This window comes from Centruroides sculpturatus, unplaced genomic scaffold (genome assembly GCF_000671375.1).
Source record: "Centruroides sculpturatus isolate CEXI.00-Female unplaced genomic scaffold, Cexi_2.0 scaffold612, whole genome shotgun sequence".
Lineage (NCBI taxonomy): Eukaryota > Metazoa > Arthropoda > Arachnida > Scorpiones > Buthidae > Centruroides > Centruroides sculpturatus.
In genome coordinates this window covers 380,061-398,006 of record NW_019384966.1, presented here as the reverse complement: position 1 = coordinate 398,006, position 17,946 = coordinate 380,061, and the positions used below count along the sequence as shown (strand labels likewise).

The following is a 17,946-nucleotide window of genomic DNA, read 5'->3' as shown; positions in this document are numbered from 1 at the left end:
ACGTTAAACTATTTTTTCGTACACAAATCAGTTATCCGGACAACCCCAGTCCCCAATTGATTCGGAAAATCGACGCTCTACTGTATTTGGTTTTGATGACAAATTACTACTATACTCTTTCACAAATAAAACCTTACAAATCTTTAGAGGCCCGTAACTATCTTACAAGTGGCTGTGTTTCTCCTGATTATGTGCTTTTTCATAACACTTCTGCTGCGCAGTTGGGTCGTGACCACTCATACCCCATGTAAAGTTACACAAAAGTATAAAAAAACAAACATTTTATCGTACATAATCACTGTATTTTGATTTAAACTTTGGCACACATTCATTCAGTGTTTATCCTCCTAATTTAAAATAAGTACGATAAGAATTTATCAGAAACAACTTGAAAGTTACTATGATTATTTGTTATTAATATAAAAAAATCATTGTAAAACCATGGCTATTTGTAAATGAACAATGGAAAGTATTGGTTTATATCTTTAAAAAATACACACACTTTTATTTATGTAAATTAGACTGGAAGGACAACTGATTCAAAATTCATTTCTAATTCATCTGATAGCGATTATCTTTGCTTAACACTAATATTAACGCTACTGTATATTTATTACAAGCAGAGACTAAGAAAACAAACTGAAAGGCAAAAAATAAAGTTAAAACAAATTATCTATTCAAATAAAATCTGCGGTTGTTAAAAATATTTAAACTTTATTTCGTCGGTATTAACAAAAGAATTCATGCAACCGGCTTGTACACACTTTATGATACTCATGCTAAGGTTTATCTAATCATAACATTTGATTACTAGTTATTTCTTACCCGAAATTAAATGCTTCCGACAAACTCTTGTATTGATATTCACTGTATTCGTATTGAAATTTTTCTGGTTAATTCTCAAAAGCTCCTGTTTGGGGTCTTTTATGACAAATAATGCCGGAAATCTTAAAAAAAATGACGTTCCTTTGTCCTTGAGTGAATTACTATTACACCTAATTACACAATAATTCACCATAGCAATATTCGCGACTAATAAACAACACAAGAACTCCAGCTAAAGCGCGCATAAACACAAATAAAACGTAAACAAACGACAAAGATGGCGCCCGGCAACTGTATATGCTCATGATATCGCTGGTGATGTCAATTTGAAACTTTTGTTTTCTAGTGGATACAATAGAAAGCCTCTAACAACATTGATTAAATTGACTGGTGTGAATTGATGCATAGATGAATAAAAAAGCACGTATTTTTGGGAAAAATCGCAATGGCAAATGCATCAATGGCATGCATTCTTCAATTTTCAATTGAAAATCTGATCCGTAACATAACCTGCATTCAAGCAATTTTTTTCCCAAAACATTTAAAAGTAATTGTTATGAAGTGTTTATAAATTCAATATCATCACTACACATTGTTTATTATTTAACATCAAGTACATTTTAAAAATTGACTTTATATATAAATTATAATCCAAATAAAAAAAATTTTTTTGTATTTAATGGTCAGATGGATGAATTGGTAAATGAATCAGCCTTAGGGACCTAGGATCAAATCAAGTGGTGAACCCCGGACCTTTTTGTGGACAGTATCTTGGATATTTTGAGCTGCGTTCAATCCCTCACCACCTTGCCAACAGTGGGGAGTAATTATGAGTTCATTTGGATCTCCACCACCATATTAATTGTCACTGAAATCATGATGAGCTGGGATAAAAGCCCTCTTCGTGTCCATAGTGCAGAGAGTTAAAAAAAAGTTTCTGATTTGAAAATCAACACAGAAAAATAGCTATCAGTAAATGCTGAGATGATAATTGGATTTGATTAAAATGTCAACAAATCTATGCTATGAATTGTTAATTTGTTGTAACAGATTAAACTTTCATATTTACTGTGTTACAAATTAAATATGAAAGTTTTAGTAATTTAAAATTATGAAAAAATCTCAATTACATACTGTTAACCAAATTTTAGTAAATTAAATTAATATAAAAAACAAAAAAAGTTATAATAGTTTGTAACATTTTAAATCATGACTTGTTTAGTAATGTTTTAAATGATCCATATATGAAGAACAGAAAATAAAGTATTTACAAAAGAATAAATTAGTGAACTTATATAAAAGGATTATGAATTACTTAAAAGCAACAATAGAAATAACCCATTTACTACATTTGTGGGTGAAAAAAATCATGTATCATCAAAATATTTCATAGATAATATAAACAACATATTAAAATAAAAATGTGATTTGTTTCATTCCTTGTTTATTGAAATATGAAACACTTACCTGTGATTTTTCTGTAGTTATATAAAATGATAAAATAAATAAAAATTTTAAAACAAATGAGAAATTTCAAAGTTACACAAAAGTATAAAAAAACAAACATTTATTTGTGACAGAACTATTCACTAAAATAAACTAGTAAATAAATTTTTTTTTACAAAATGTTAAAATACACATAAAACTGTACAATATGGTTACAGTTTTACAATAAACATTTAAAACAATACTAATTATATTAAGCATTTTAAAACTAACATAGTCTCTTAATATGTTGAAATATAATTAGGTTATCAAGAACAGCAATTTGAGGGGCATATTCTTTGACTTTTTCCATTGGAAAAATCTCACATAATTCATTTGTCAATATTACAGTTTTTTAAATAAATATTGATATATAGATGATTCATCTATTTTTTAAACCTTTTCCTTCTGGATATGGTCTGTTTCTAGATAATTTGTTGCTTTTAGATAATTTATTTCCTATAGATTTTGTTGCTGTTACTGCAAGACATCTCTCCAGTTCCATTTCTCTTTCATGTTCCATTGATCTTAGTTTAGCTTCAATAGCATTAATTTGGCTTTTAATACTAAAGAAAACAAAATTATAACCATCAATGTTATTCTATATTCTTATTAAAAATTTATGAAAAAAATTACCTTTTATTTGATCTTTCTTGTTGCAAATTCATTCCAGGAAGCACAAGTTGAGGTTTCTTTATAAAACAATCTTCCTAAACATAAAGAGAAATCAAAATTCATTAGTTTTTGTATAAAATTTAAATCTTTTATAGTATTTTATACAAAACCAGTTTAACTTTTATGAACATTTCACTATAGAAAAAACTACAGGCTAACTAGTTGTAATAATGAACTAGTATATGAATATTTTACTAAGAGATGGTTTAGAAAGCTATAACCTTTCAATGTTACTACTACATAAATATTCCAAATCTGTTGGGAGCTATTGTGTCAGGTTTGTTCAATTAGCACAGTAATAAACTAAAAGAAAGAAATGTTAATGGTTAGAATGTTACTCAATAGTTGCTATTTTTCCATCTTAAATAATATGATTATTTAATTTATACCAATAAGACTTTCCCCCCCCTCTGATTTGTATTGTTAAATTGTGCAAGTCATCATTAAATTCAACATTATGAATCTAAAAAATGTGATTACATAAAAAATAATTCAGATTTATCATCTACCTACTAAAAATTTAAATAAATTTAATTTGAATCACTAAACATAAAACAAATGTGTTGCTTAAATGACCACAAAAACCAAACTCGTCCTCTCAGCTCATACAACTTACATCAGTGTTTTATAAATTCATAAAAAGAATATATGACTAATGTAGAAAATCATACTAAAATGCGTTAATTAAGTACAAAGATTTTATAACTTATTTATACCTTAAATCAATCATTGTTTTGATAAATATATTTTCTATTTTTATTATTAAATAAAGAATTAAGAATTAAATTTTTTTTACTTCTCTCTAAAGATATGTTCATATTAATAATAAAGCATTTTTTTCAATTAAAAAAAAAAACAAGAACTGATGATAAATTCATGGATTTCCATATTACTGATGTATCTATATAAAACTCATTTTCTATGGGGGTGGAAATTATTAAATACTTGTCATTCTATCAATTTATAAAGATAATCATGATATGGCAATAATTCAAAAAATAAAGAATTTTTATTTGTTTGAGTTTATGTGTATGTAACACACAGAGGTGAACAAATTGTAACATTAAATCAAAGCTTTGAAGGTATAATTTTCATTAAAAGCAAAAATAATTAATTTAAAAACAAATCTAAAAATTCAAGTTCTGAATTCTTTTTGAATGTAAAATAATAAAACTATTATTAGATAAATGTTGCAAAATGAAGCTGATGGACATCTACATGTCTGTTTACAATTTTTAGTTTCTATTTTATTTCACAATGAAATGATGATTTAAGACATCAGACTCTTGTCTGTCATCTCTTCACTGTAAAATAAAACAGAAATTAATACAGAGTGATTATTGGTATAATTAAAGAATATTTATCATTCATTAGTAAAGATAGAATTTGATTAAAGAATTATTATTAGGAACTAATATGGCTTTTAAATTGTTGGCATTACTGCTGACAATGTAAATGCCACAATGTATATAAGACAAAACTAGAAGAAAAAAAAAATTATTAGATATAAGTCATTTTCATAAAAAATTATTTGGAAGAAATAATAAATATTACCACTCAGTGTATTAAAATACTAAGTTTATATTTATCAATATACATAAATTTTCATTCTTTGCTATCATATTGCTTCATCAATAAATTACCTACTCTTCTATACAAACTTAAAATTTTAAAATGTGAAAAATCTATTAAATATATATAACTCACAGCAGGAACTGAATTGGCCCATTTCACTGATAAACTTTTTGACAAAACAATCTTCCCATTTAAAGAAGCCAGTGCCTTTTCTGCTTCACTTCTAGTCTGATATGTAACAAAACAATACCCTCTTGGCTGTCCTTTCAAAGGACCAGATTTGTGAAAAAGAAAATCAAATTTCTTAACAGTACCAAATTTTTGTAATATTTTAATAAGATGATATCTGAAAAAGAAAAAAACATTATAAACAACTGGCAATTACCCAGTGAAATCTAAAAATACCCAGATATCTAAAAATAAAATTAACATAAAATAATAGCATTTCATTCAACAATTGATTATTTAGGGTGTCATATAAAACAGTCTTGAAATCTCTTTCTTATAATATTTATGAAAAACTATAAAAACTAAATTTGATGAGATACAAAAAAATCATGATTATTACAAACGTAAAGTTCAAAAAAATATTACTAAAAGTAAAAAAGTGAAATGAAATTATTTATACCACTGCATATAGTTTAAACTTCATTCTTGCATATGCATTTCAAAAAAAAAAAATATATATATATATAAAATGTATATATAAAATATACATAAAAATATAAATGTTTTTTTGAAATGCATATGCAAGAATAAAGTTTAAACTATATGCAGTGGTAAACTATATATATATATATATATTTATTTATATTTGTGTTTAAATGAAATACTGAAATATGAAATATCTGAACTCCATATATTGTAGAATTTAGGAATTTGGACACAAGATTTCCTTTATAGTATGCATATCCAAACCGAATAATTCGGTGTTATGAATTTCTTCGAGGTACATTTATGAAAACTTTGAAAGAATGTTGGTAAAAGTGAAATGTGTTTATGCTCTAACATGGTTGTGCATTTGATAATCCAAACTAATTAATGTTAAGAATTTGAATTCAGCACGAATTTGCAAATAATAAAATTCTGATTATTACATATAATAAATTTATATAAAATTAATACTGAAATATATATAAAATAATTTTTTTAAAACAAAAATTTGTAATTTTTCTTGTTTCTTTCCTTGCTTTCTTTAGCTTTTATTTTCAATCAAGATAAGAATCTCTTGAAATTTCGATTCAGTTTACTGGAAGGTTCAAATTATCATAAGTATATTCTACTTGTGAGTTGCATACATTCATAAAAAACTTAAGTTTTGTTAATTTGTTTGGTTAATTAAAACAACATTAACTATCTATTATTTTTTTTCAGAAAGAAAAAGTTCCATTTAGGAAGATAAATAAGATATGAATGTTTGCTTTTCATACTAAAATGGAGAAGACACCGAGGTCGGCATTACGTGTACGTTTTTATCGCAAGCAGTTTCGACGAACCTATAGTCGAAAATGTATATCATATCGATTGCTTTTCATTTGTGATGTCACAAAATCAATTGAATTTGCAGTTCCAGTAATAGTAAATCCAAGCAAAAAATTTGAAAATGTAATTTTTAGATTTGAAAAAATAAAAAATTTAAATAAAACAATATCTGTCAGGCTTACTCTGTTAATCTACTATCCAAATTTCCAATCCACAATCTTTTATCATCAGCTTCTTGAGGTGGACTTGGATCTAAAGGCAATGGAACACTTGGTATCTATTTAAAAAAAAAAAAAAGTTGCTTTCATTAATTCTACACATTATAAACAAAACACAGGTTTAATATGTTATTTTTGTTTAAAATAAAATTTGACTATTATTTCAAATTTAATAACTATTGAATCATAAAGAGAGAATCTAACCTTAAAAATTTAATTTGCTAAATAGCTTATAAGAGACATATATATTGTAAAGGATATCTATGTTAGGAATAAAAAAATTATCTTAAAATTCAAAAAACAGATTACATATCTTGCAATATAATTGAGATGAGTTAATAATAATCATCATCATAATAATAATAAAATAATAATAATCACTTACATTATAGACATAGCCATTCCAAACACTCACAATGTACAAAACACATGCACTGAAAAAATTAGCAAGTACACAGAACTTGCCCAGGAAATAAGGCATCTGTGGAGGATGGATAGGGTAGTTATTGTACCTGTTGTTCTCTCCTGTACAGGTGTGATACCACACACACTACACAAAAGCCTGGGAACATTACAATTGAGTAGAAATACATACATCACACTACAGAAGGCCACTATATTGAATACATGCCACATTGTTAGGAAATTCCTGAATACAGACACACACACTGACACACTTATTTAATTTTAGTTTTGTTTTGGTTGCTATGCCTTGACTTTGGTCCGACAAAGTACACAGCCACCGGTGTGAACCGAGTATAACTCACAAAACCCAATATATTAATAATAATAATAATAATAATAATTAATAAGCACATAGCCCAAACAGTTAGGAGTTGAAAGTTGAAACTTGGTACAGTGTTAGGATACATCATGAGAATGTACACTAAGAATAGATTTTTCAAAATTCCCATCCATAGGGGAGAGGGTTAAAGATTACCCTGAAGAATGTGGCTTCTACTGTACTATTTTAGATGCAATTTTTGTGGAAAATCAAACATATTTTTAGACCCATCTAAAAATTCTCTAATTAGTCCTGGAAGAGGCGTGACTTAATTCTTACATCCAGTGAAAACAGGTAAGATCGGCTATAATCTAACAACCTTAATCTTTGCTATAGTTACTTTTTGCCCAAGAAATGCCTGACTCATCTGCTAGTGTTCGTCTTTTTCTAAATTATTAAGAGTTACATATAAATATTGGAAACAATTTTCAAATGACTCCTTTTTAGTTAACAAAAAAAGCAGCAGTATAAGCAAAATCATATTTACTGTAGTATATTTCAAATATTTTTGAAGCAGTCTGTGGTTTAAGCTTCAGTTTGAATTTTTATGAAGTTCAAGAGAATTCATGCATCAACACACCAACCGCTGCTGTAAATCATCGGGCTAAAATTTATAATAAATAATTATAAATAATAAATGAATTTGGCACTACAGGGAGGCATTAGGCGGCTTCTCATATTAAAATTAATAATTATAATATTTAATTAAATAATTTAGATTAAACTGGAAGAAAAGAATCGGCCCAAAGCGGGACTTTTGCTTACCGTGTGAATGCATTACCAGTTATGCTACCTGGACCTTTGGTCCGATCTCCTCTTCCAGTATATTTAACGTTAAGCTATAGCCATCGTCGGCCCTCTAATGCCAAATTCATTTATTATTTATTTATTCCAAATTATAGCCCAATGATTTATGGCAGTAGTTGGTGTGTTTGTTGCATTGCATCGAGTTAATAGGGTTGTTTATTTGAATTCATACATATATAAATAACAGTAAAATTTAAAACATTTTATAATTATTAATTAGAGATTCAGACTATGTACAAAAAATTATTTAATTTTTGAGTCTATCAATTCATCCTTTTTCACACACCACAGAAGTAGCCTTTTACATCGGTTTGAAGAAATCACTTCATAAAAAACGTATAACAATAGGTAAAAATTTACAATTAAAAACGATCAGACGTCAGCCTTTCATTTTAGGTATCTGACGCCTTTACATTAAAATTAAGTAAATCTTCTCACCAACTGCCAAGTTTTATACCTTCAGTATCAGGTTCAAGCCCTCTAGTGGTGGATACGAGCTATCTTTGATTTGCATGTAGTTACAATTTCATGATGAGCTCAGGATATTTTTCTTCTAATTATTAATTAGAGATTCAGACTATGTACAAAANTTTTGTACATAGTCTGAATCTCTAATTAATAATTAGAAGAAAAATATCCTGAGCTCATCATGAAATTGTAACTACATGCAAATCAAAGATAGCTCGTATCCACCACTAGAGGGCTTGAACCTGATACTGAAGGTATAAAACTTGGCAGTTGGTGAGAAGATTTACTTAATTTTAATGTAAAGGCGTCAGATACCTAAAATGAAAGGCTGACGTCTGATCGTTTTTAATTGTAAATTTTTACCTATTGTTATACGTTTTTTATGAAGTGATTTCTTCAAACCGATGTAAAAGGCTACTTCTGTGGTGTGTGAAAAAGGATGAATTGATAGACTCAAAAATTAAATAATTTTTTGTACATAGTCTGAATCTCTAATTAATAATTAGAAGAAAAATATCCTGAGCTCATCATGAAATTGTTAAAACATTTTTATATTAAACAATTATAAGAGGGGAACTGCTTTCGATGTTATAATATGAATTATTTTTTAAAAAGTTTTCGACAGACAATAAGTGTAAACTTAGAAATTTTAGAAAAACTTTTCCATGGACAAACTTTAAAAGTATTCTTCTTCTTTGTCCCTTCATACACCACCAGGAAAGATTGTAATGTTTTGCATGTTAAGATGGATGAAAAATCTACAAATAAAGGTTGACTCCGCCATGAAACTGTTATTTCCCAATAGCGTACGAAGGGAAAAAGAACACTTTTAAAGTTCGTCCATAGGAAAATATTTGTAAAATTTCTAGTTTATAAATTATTTTAGTTTTATTTTCTGACAAGACTATGTCTCATTNTTTCTCAATTATCAGTCTTTTGTTTGTCCCAGGATTCTGGGATATAATTAATTATTTTTAAGATATAAAATAAAGCTTAAAATTGAATGATATAATTATTTTTCATTTTTAAGTAACTTAATAATAATAATGCTGTGTAAAATATGTATAAAAAATAACTTTTGAGTTATGTAGAAATTTTAACAAATAGAAAAAGTTTATTAAAGTTTGTTGGAAAATGCTTACAACAAAAATGCCTTTGAATTGAGTTGAAAATTAAAAAAAATAAACTTAGACCAAACTTCTACGTTAGATGGTAATTTTCATTATTTATATAAAACACAATACAAAATATTATTGTAAATTTTTATAAGATTTTAAAAAGCAAAAATGGTCAATACTCTGATCACTCAATTTGATTCTTATTTTACTAAAGAAAAGTCCTGCTACCGAGAATGCCCTTTTTGATTTAACTGATATGGGTGTATCATCTTTAATGCATTTAAGAGAAGACAGATGTTATGTGTTTTTTCACCTGTAGACTGGAAGATTTCTAGTTCATTTTCGAGACGTGTTACAGTACTTCTTTTGCTGTCTAGTATTCTTGATTTATCTACCTCGGCTGCTTTAATTAATAGTGGCATCAAGCTTACGCCCTGATTATTAAAGCCAAACACACTGCCGAATTATCAGGTTTATGAAGAAAAACTTCATACTTGCATACATCATATTCGTTTGTATCCTTGCCCAATTTTCACAACCTGGCATAATGCAGTTATTGAAGCTACCAGGCATGGGAACCTAAAATTTATATGGAAATATTTCATTTTTATGACACATATAGCATACTGTTAAAGTTTGGCAAGACCTTTCAAAAACACTGTATACATAAACCTGTGTTATAGTAGATGACAGTGTTAGTCACAATGTATAACAGATATGGTCAACCAGTTGGCTGCAGCATTATTTCTGTTTAAACAAAGATCATATGGTAATCAATAGGATGACTAACACGCCAAATTAATATATAATAACAAAAACAAAGACACTGAGTTCAACGTTACATACGTTTTTTTATCGCAAGCATTTTCAACGAACTTATAGTCGTCGTCCTCAGGCGAATACAGAAATTTACCAAAAAAGTTTAAACAAAAATAATCGAATGCAGAATAGAACGCATAAGATAATTTGAAATTATGTTAAAGCCGTTAAGAACACAAAGTAAATATTTAAACATAATTCAAAAACTGAACGAGCAGATAGCTCCGTGAAGTGCAAGTTGGCGCATGCGCAGAGCCATGCTCACGCTACATGCCTACTAGAGACTGCTAATACTCGCTTAAACGCTTATACAGCATGACCCATACACTAGGCAGCTGAAGCATAGGGGTGTTGCAAGTGTCCAAGGTGGTAGTGAGGAGAGATTCCCATATAAAAACAGTTTTTCGATCCTTGCAGCTCTTGAGCATAACCGCTTGGGACCATAGCGGGTTGTAACCCTGCTCAAGTACCTTTCTTGCGAGCTCGGTGGTGTGTCTTCCCCTCCTAACATCGTCTTGGTGCTCATCAAGGCGGCTGGAAAGCATTCTAGTGGTGGCCCCGATATATCTTGTGTGTACTCCCGTTGCCTGATTTTCCAAAGGTACAGAATAGACCCCCAATTTCTCAAGAGTGGAAAATTTGTCTCTATCATTACAAATAAGTTTGCGTAGGCTTGGAAGTGGGGTTAAAGGTAGTACAAGATTGCGCTGCTTAAAGATTCTGCAGATGCGTAAAGATAGGGGTCCAAGGTAAGGCAATGCTATTTGTACCTTTCAAGACTCTTTTGCTGCATAAAGTAGTACTTGGAAATAGTACTTTCTTTACCTTATTGAGCACATGCGTAAATTTTGCACGTGAAAAGCCAGCAGCGCATACCGCCAAATTGATGATATCTAACTCAACGTTTAACAGCTCCTGCATAGACGACAGTAAATAAACATTCGTTGAAAGTGCTTGCGATAAAAAAACACATGTAACGCTGAACTCAGTGTCTTTGTTTTTGTTATTAAATATGGTCTGTTAAAATAAAAAAGAAACCTTTGTAATTCCTGTAAGAATACAAATATGATATTTTCTATTGAGAAATATTTTAACTATTGTTATGAGTTTGTAGTGCTGTACTACATGAGACAATGTGTGATAAACTTTCTCATTCCAGCACAGTAAAAAAAGATCATTTACTAATACTGAATAAGAAACAAGAAAGGACAGCATGCTATTTTTGTCAATAGTTGTAGCTATGTTATATCAATTATTAAAAATTGTTTTGTTGTGTCCTGAACAATTTCAGTTACAGGTAACCCTTGTATAATACAGGAGTTACATTCCAAAAAATTACCATGTTATGCGAATCCGTGTTATACGAAACAAAGAACTAGTGCAAAAAGGGGGGGGTTATGTTCCAAAACTTAAAAAATGTACTGTTAAATCCTTATTTAAATCGGATTTATTATTCATTTTTTCATAGGTAAAATACTTATTTATTATTTAAGTAAATATTTACCAGAGAATTATTCATCCTATATGATGATCTCAGCGTAAGCATCATTNAATGTATTGTTAAATCCTTATTTAAATCGGATTTATTATTCATTTTTTCATAGGTAAAATACTTATTTATTATTTAAGTAAATATTTACCAGAGAATTATTCATCCTATATGATGATCTCAGCGTAAGCATCATTAACTGGTAACAGTTTTTGGGTGTGTTCGTTATTAGCGGTCGCTCCGTAACGGGAGTGCGCTGCCGTTTGTAGGCATTTAGGAACGATGGTGAAAGAAAGATGACGGCGCCCGCACTATCGATAGTATTGTGATGGAGGAATCTATAATTCTAAAATGAGCTTTTAGAGGCATAAGTAGGGTCCCAATTGTAAAATTTAACCATTAAATGGATTATTGTTGAAAGAGCATTCAAAGTAGCCACGAAAACAATTAGAATGCTCACGCAGAGTTACGCAGAAGTATAAAAGAATGCACCCTTTATTACATTTCATGTTGTACGAGGGTTTTACCCAATTCCCGAACCATGTTAGAGTGAACCCGTGCCATAAAACCACCATGTTATACAGGGGATGTTCCCAATTCTCGAACAGTGTTAGAGTGAATCCGTGCTATAGAAGTGCCGTGTTATACGGGGAGTTACCTGAATATGCAAAATGTGTGCGCCAAAAAGAAGCAAAACTTTATTTGCACAATGAATAGATATAAAATTCTTTTTTTGTTATGATGAAAGATAAATACCATTGTTTATTAATTTATAATGCCATGATGTCTTTACCAAAAAAGAGAACTTGGAATGTCAATTACTATGTAATAAATAACTATGTTTTAAAACATAATTTTATAAAAGTAGATTAATAAACTTTAACAATATGAACAATGTGGTGTTATATCATTGGTACTTTTAACTCATGAAAGTAGATCATATCCTACTATAAGCTGGTGCATATAATCTAATATAGATAAATAGATATCAAGAAATAAAAAAAAATATATATATATATATATATCAGAATGTTCTCTCTTGAAAATGAAGAAACCTTTAAAAAGAAATTCAAGTTTGGCTAATAGCCCATTTAGATTTAGAAGTGTAATAAATCTATTTTGAGTACATATTTATCAAAACAGTTGAGGAGAAGCAACAAAGCCTGGGATGCATTTATCAATCATTTTGACTAATTAAAAGTTCTATTTTTAAGTGTTCTAGTTATTAATTTTGTTATTTATCTATTAACACAAACCTTAAAATGAATCTAAATGGTCAAAACTTTAATGAATGAATGATATATTTTATTAAAAATTGTATTTTTATAAAATTAACCATGTATACATTTAGTATTCTTTTCAAATTGAGAAATGATATAAAATTTAAAAACTAATTGTAAGTGTAACAATATAAGTTACTTTTATTAATTTGCATGTGTATAAATATGCAAATTAATGGTAGCTTTTACTATTAAAAAGTTTGTAATTTATTTAAAACCACAAAGCCTTTACAAATTACTTTACATTTGATAGGACTACAAAAAGTGCAATGTAAACAACTATAGCATAAATTACACAAAACATCTTATGGATATGATTTATATCAGCTTACAACACAAATCATAAAATTATTTCTTTCTTATTTTAATGGAGTATTATAATAAAATTTTTCAAAAATATTATCCTTAAAGCTGACAATAGCTTTCCCTTTAGTTTGTAAAATGGTATATATGCCTGCTCATCATTAACTTATTAACAATATAAGAACTGTTATAACCAGGGCTGTGGAGTCAGAGTCTAGAGGAATTTCTGGCCAGAGGAGTCAAGAGTCAGAAAAAATGTGTTGACTCCAACTCCAGCGTTTTAAATTTACTTTTTTTATTTAAACGAAAGAAAATTTATTATATATTTATTAATTTTTAAAAATCTTTTTATATATCTTGTAATATTTCATTTATTTTAAATAAAAAATACATCAATTTAATTTATTAAATATGTAGTGTTCTTAGTAGTATTTGTGTTTAGTAGTAAAATTATTTTGACCCAACTGAATTTAAATATTTTGGATCATTCCTTTATTATCCCCGCTCTAAATAAGTACTCTATTTTTCTGAATGAGCCAAACTAATTGATCAGAGTTCATATTTTTCTTTTCTGAACAAGGGGCTGAAGTAGCTAGATCGCACACTTTTTAATTGAACTAACTATTCTAGAAGGGTAATATACAAATAAATATTAAAAATACTAACTACAAGGGTGGTTTTTTTCAAGCTCCGATGGTCAATAAAACAAAGACAAATGTAAATAACAAAATGAATTTATTACCAAAAGTTAGGTACAAACATTGTTATTTTTTTATATAAATCACCGTGAAGATTGAGGCATTTGTCATATCTGTGGACGAGCTTTTTCCATCCCCTTGTCATAGAATGTTGCCTCCAGTGAAATGAGATGGCCTTAACAACATTGTTTTGAAGATAATCATTAATTCATTAGTCTCAAACCACTGTCCCGCTAGCCACGTTTTCAGTTCCGGAAAGATTTGGAAGTCTTCAACACCTTTAAACACCCAGCGTATAGCCCAGATTTAGTGCCGAGCGACTTCCACCTCTTTCCCGAACAGGAAAAGCGGCTAGGAGGGCAGAGGTTCGAGACTAACGACGATCTTCAAAACGTCAGGGACCATCTCGAGTCATCGGCGGCAACATTATACGACAAGGGAACAGAAAAGCTCGTCCACAGATATAACAAATTCCTCAATCTTCACGGCGATTATGTCATAAAGTAACCACGTCCGTACCTGACTTTTGGTGATAAATTCATTTTGTTATTTACACTCGTCTTTGTTTTACAAACCATCGGAGCTCAAAAAACATCCTACGTATAAAAATATTTGGGTAAAGCCAGAGCTCCTTTTAGAGTTCAGAATGGGATATCCCTACGAGCGCCTCCACCCCCATAAAACGACTCGGTATTTAATTTTGCCGGAGTCGAAGTCGAGCGTTTTTTTTTTACCGACTCCGCAGTCCCGGTTATAACAATACAAAAATAAATACATAAAAAAAAAAATCAACCATTCAATTCACAAAGCGTACGCTTTTATACCAATTTCACATCCGTTTTTAAATTTACTCGTACGTAAAACCGAAGCGACGGCACTAACCCTCACACTTTCCGAACAAGACGAAGACGGCAACGACCGGGTCGGGTCTATTGGGTCACGGCGAGACTCCCGCCGAAGGGAACGCCTCCCGGGAGCTCCGGCGGAAAACCGGCCCCCGCCGGTGCGCCACCAACAAAGAAAACCCGGAAAACCGTAGACGGCCGGACGGGACCCGCCACCGAACACCGGCGCCCGGAAGTCTTTATCCGCCGCGGACGCCAACGACCGGGACGATTCGAACGGTCCATTACATTTACATTTCTTAACGTCTTAATCATTTTAACTTTAGCATTCGTACCGTACACTACATCGTTTACTTTCACATTCCATTCCCTTTATAGAGGCATTCATTATTATTATTTTAAGACATCCTCGTATAATCAGCGAAAGTAATAAAAATCAGTGTTTATACTTGTCAGCAGTCAAAACATTTTTAAAATTTATGATTATTTAAACACACATATTAGGAATGTGTCAAGAGGAATAACTGTCACGTATTACTATTTTTCACTTAGTTTCTTTGTGTAATTTTCAAAGCTTTAAAACATTAAATTCCAATTGTTAGTACTTTATATATAATGCAAGGAACGATTTATATAACTTACCGTTGCCATGAGAAAATATCAGCTATACAAAGAGTTTTATTTGCTGCTTTGCCAGCGACGAATGTATATTTATATAAAAACTTCTATCTCGTGCGATAATACTCGAGCATAATACACATTTTACACAAATCAAAAAAAATACTATAATTGATCGTCGTCCGCCACTTTCATTTCTCCCAGCGACCTCTACAGGAACAACTTCGTATCGTTATATTTCTTATCTTTTAAATTTTTAAAATGATAAATGAATAATTAAATATTTTATATAATTAAAATATACCTAAGTATTTAAATTACCTTAAATTACCCAGCAATATATCTTTTTTTATTTTTATTTCCGTCTATTTTAAAAGCTGGTATTCGAATCGCTAATAATTATGTAAAAAGACAGATTATTTACGTTATACTGTATTTTGTACTTTTATTAAATTTCGATAATACTATAGAGTATTTTAATGTTCTTTTTTATTATTCGATGGCTCAATTAATTAAACAATTTCAAAAAAATTAATTTTTATAAAATTGTCTCGCGTATAAATTTTGTAGCCAGAAAACTGTTTACGTAGAAATAAATGACGTACCGAATATCCAATTTTAGAAAGAAACCAATACTTTCCCGCATAAAAGATTGTAAGTGTTTATATGTACGCGTGCCAGAAATATGTGCGATTAATCTTTAAAAATTGAAGCCTATCCAAATCGTCGGGATTTGAAAAGTGCGCGCGTTTAATGCGTTTAAAGAATGATACCTGGAATAATTTTGTAATTGTAATAAAATACCACGTAAAAACGATTAAATATGAAGTTAATTTATTGTTTTTAATACATATCGTAATAATAGAAAATATCATTCAAAACTTACTCCTTTAGCGGCTGATGGCCGGATGGCCGAGCGTTAAGACGGCATCCTACCGTTCTGGAAGAAACGGAATCGAATTCCCGGCCGTCCATTTTGGGTCTGGCCGAACCCGTAATGGGCTTGCTGAAAGAAGTCCTCTTAGTGCCCGCGGGGCGGAAAGTGTTTAAGCTCGGATTTGGGAGATGGAAATCGTGCCCTATATACGCGAGCGCTCAGACATTCGTACATACAGAAGAAATTTCCAAGTATTTCTTTTTGCATTTCTCGACGTTTCGAGGTTGCCGATTCCAAAAATGTAAAAATCTCGGAGGGTGGTCGCGCCTTCTCATTGTTATACTCGGGTATAGTGGCCGGGATAGTAAAATGGACTCGGAGTGCATTTTTGCACTCGCATCTCGTCTTCGGCCAACCGTACGTATCATTCCTCGACTGTTTCGTCGGCTAAGAAGGACACAAAATCGCGAAAGGAACCCGAGTGCATATTGTACTGTACAGAAAGATCTAATAATCTATGTAAAACTACTCGATTTCGTTTACACCGATACTTTTAGCAAATAATTAAAAACGTGTGTCATATTGCACGTATATGTACTGTACTTCAAAACACTAATCACCAATAAGAATAGAACTTGCGTTAATATTCATCGATAATACGACGCGAAATAAAAAATATTATACTTTAAAATAACAGAAGTACCGCATTTTAAATCTCTCATTTCGAAAATACGTGCCGAGCCAATTCTATTTTTATTTTTTAATCAGCGGATAAGTCAGGCGTTGCCGGGCTATAAATTGTTTCGAGGATTTTTGTCAGGATCTAAAATTGTTTACAGGCATATATACCGTATATATGACGAAATTATAGGAACTGCTAACAATTTTTATGTATACTCTCCTTTTCGAAAAACACGCCATTTAAAAAATTGTCGATGTCGTCCGTCCGTTTGTCTGACTGTCTGTCGGTTCTTTTCTACTTTCGAGAACGGTGTTAGGTAGATGAAAGCTTTTACAAAAGCGTCACATGGTTTTCGAAGAAATGCACAGAATGAAGTAGTGTTTTTGTTTATATCGAAAAAAACTTTAAAACTAAATTAGTTACATTTCTGATCACCAGATGGCTCCCGAGTCGATTGCTTGGTTTGTATAACCAAGGCCACTTGATCGCTTCGCTAGTAAGGCCGTCCGCCAACTATCTCTCTCTATGAGACCGAGCGTATAGACGCTAGTTAATATTTTCTCCGCTTGTGGCGCTGACGATCGGTGACATCCATCGTCAGCGATTCAGGTGGAGAGTATAGAGGAGTTTGGAGACGTCGCTGCATTTAAATATTTTTCTCATTAAAGCAGGTTGAAAACTTTTGACAATCAAGAAATGAGCTGCTGCAAACGATGTTCCCTAGTTTGTGAAAAAAGCGAAATAATAATACAGTATTTTTCACTTTATTTTCATACTAGCAGACCCCGCCACGCCTTGTTGTGGCTCAAAATGTATCTATTATAAATGTATAACACTTCCCCCCTGGGAGAAAATTTTTCGAAAAATTTCTTCTTAGTGTACATTCTCTTGACGTACC

General features: G+C 30.5%; 1 protein-coding gene and 1 long non-coding RNA gene across 2 annotated transcripts in view; both read right to left on the bottom strand.

Annotated features, from left to right (window-relative positions):
• Positions 1 to 2,375: 2,375 nt before the first annotated feature.
• LOC111632520 (probable RNA-binding protein 18) lies at positions 2,376 to 15,729 on the bottom strand. The gene is made up of 5 exons (XM_023376955.1): positions 15,514 to 15,729; positions 6,225 to 6,319; positions 4,693 to 4,906; positions 2,947 to 3,020; positions 2,376 to 2,876 (listed from the first exon to the last, which is right to left on the bottom strand). The coding sequence occupies exons 1-5, from the start codon at positions 15,520 to 15,522 to the stop codon at positions 2,693 to 2,695; spliced, it is 576 nt and encodes a 191-aa protein (XP_023232723.1). The 5' UTR covers positions 15,523 to 15,729; the 3' UTR covers positions 2,376 to 2,692.
• Positions 15,730 to 17,645: 1,916 nt separating this feature from the next.
• The window catches only part of LOC111632521, a 10,525-nt gene continuing 10,224 nt past the window's right edge, over positions 17,646 to 17,946 (bottom strand). Inside the window, exon 2 of the long non-coding RNA XR_002757873.1 lies at positions 17,646 to 17,768. This is a non-coding gene — a long non-coding RNA (uncharacterized LOC111632521). The remainder of the gene's footprint in view (positions 17,769 to 17,946) is intronic.

Coding starts and splice junctions, on each gene's coding strand:
- LOC111632520 (XM_023376955.1), bottom strand. Junction 4,907..6,224: donor TTGGATAGTAGATTAACAGA/GTAAGCCTGACA, acceptor TTTCTTTTTCAG/ATATCATCTTATTAAAATAT. Junction 3,021..4,692: donor GGGCCAATTCAGTTCCTGCT/GTGAGTTATATA, acceptor CTTTATGTTTAG/GAAGATTGTTTTATAAAGAA.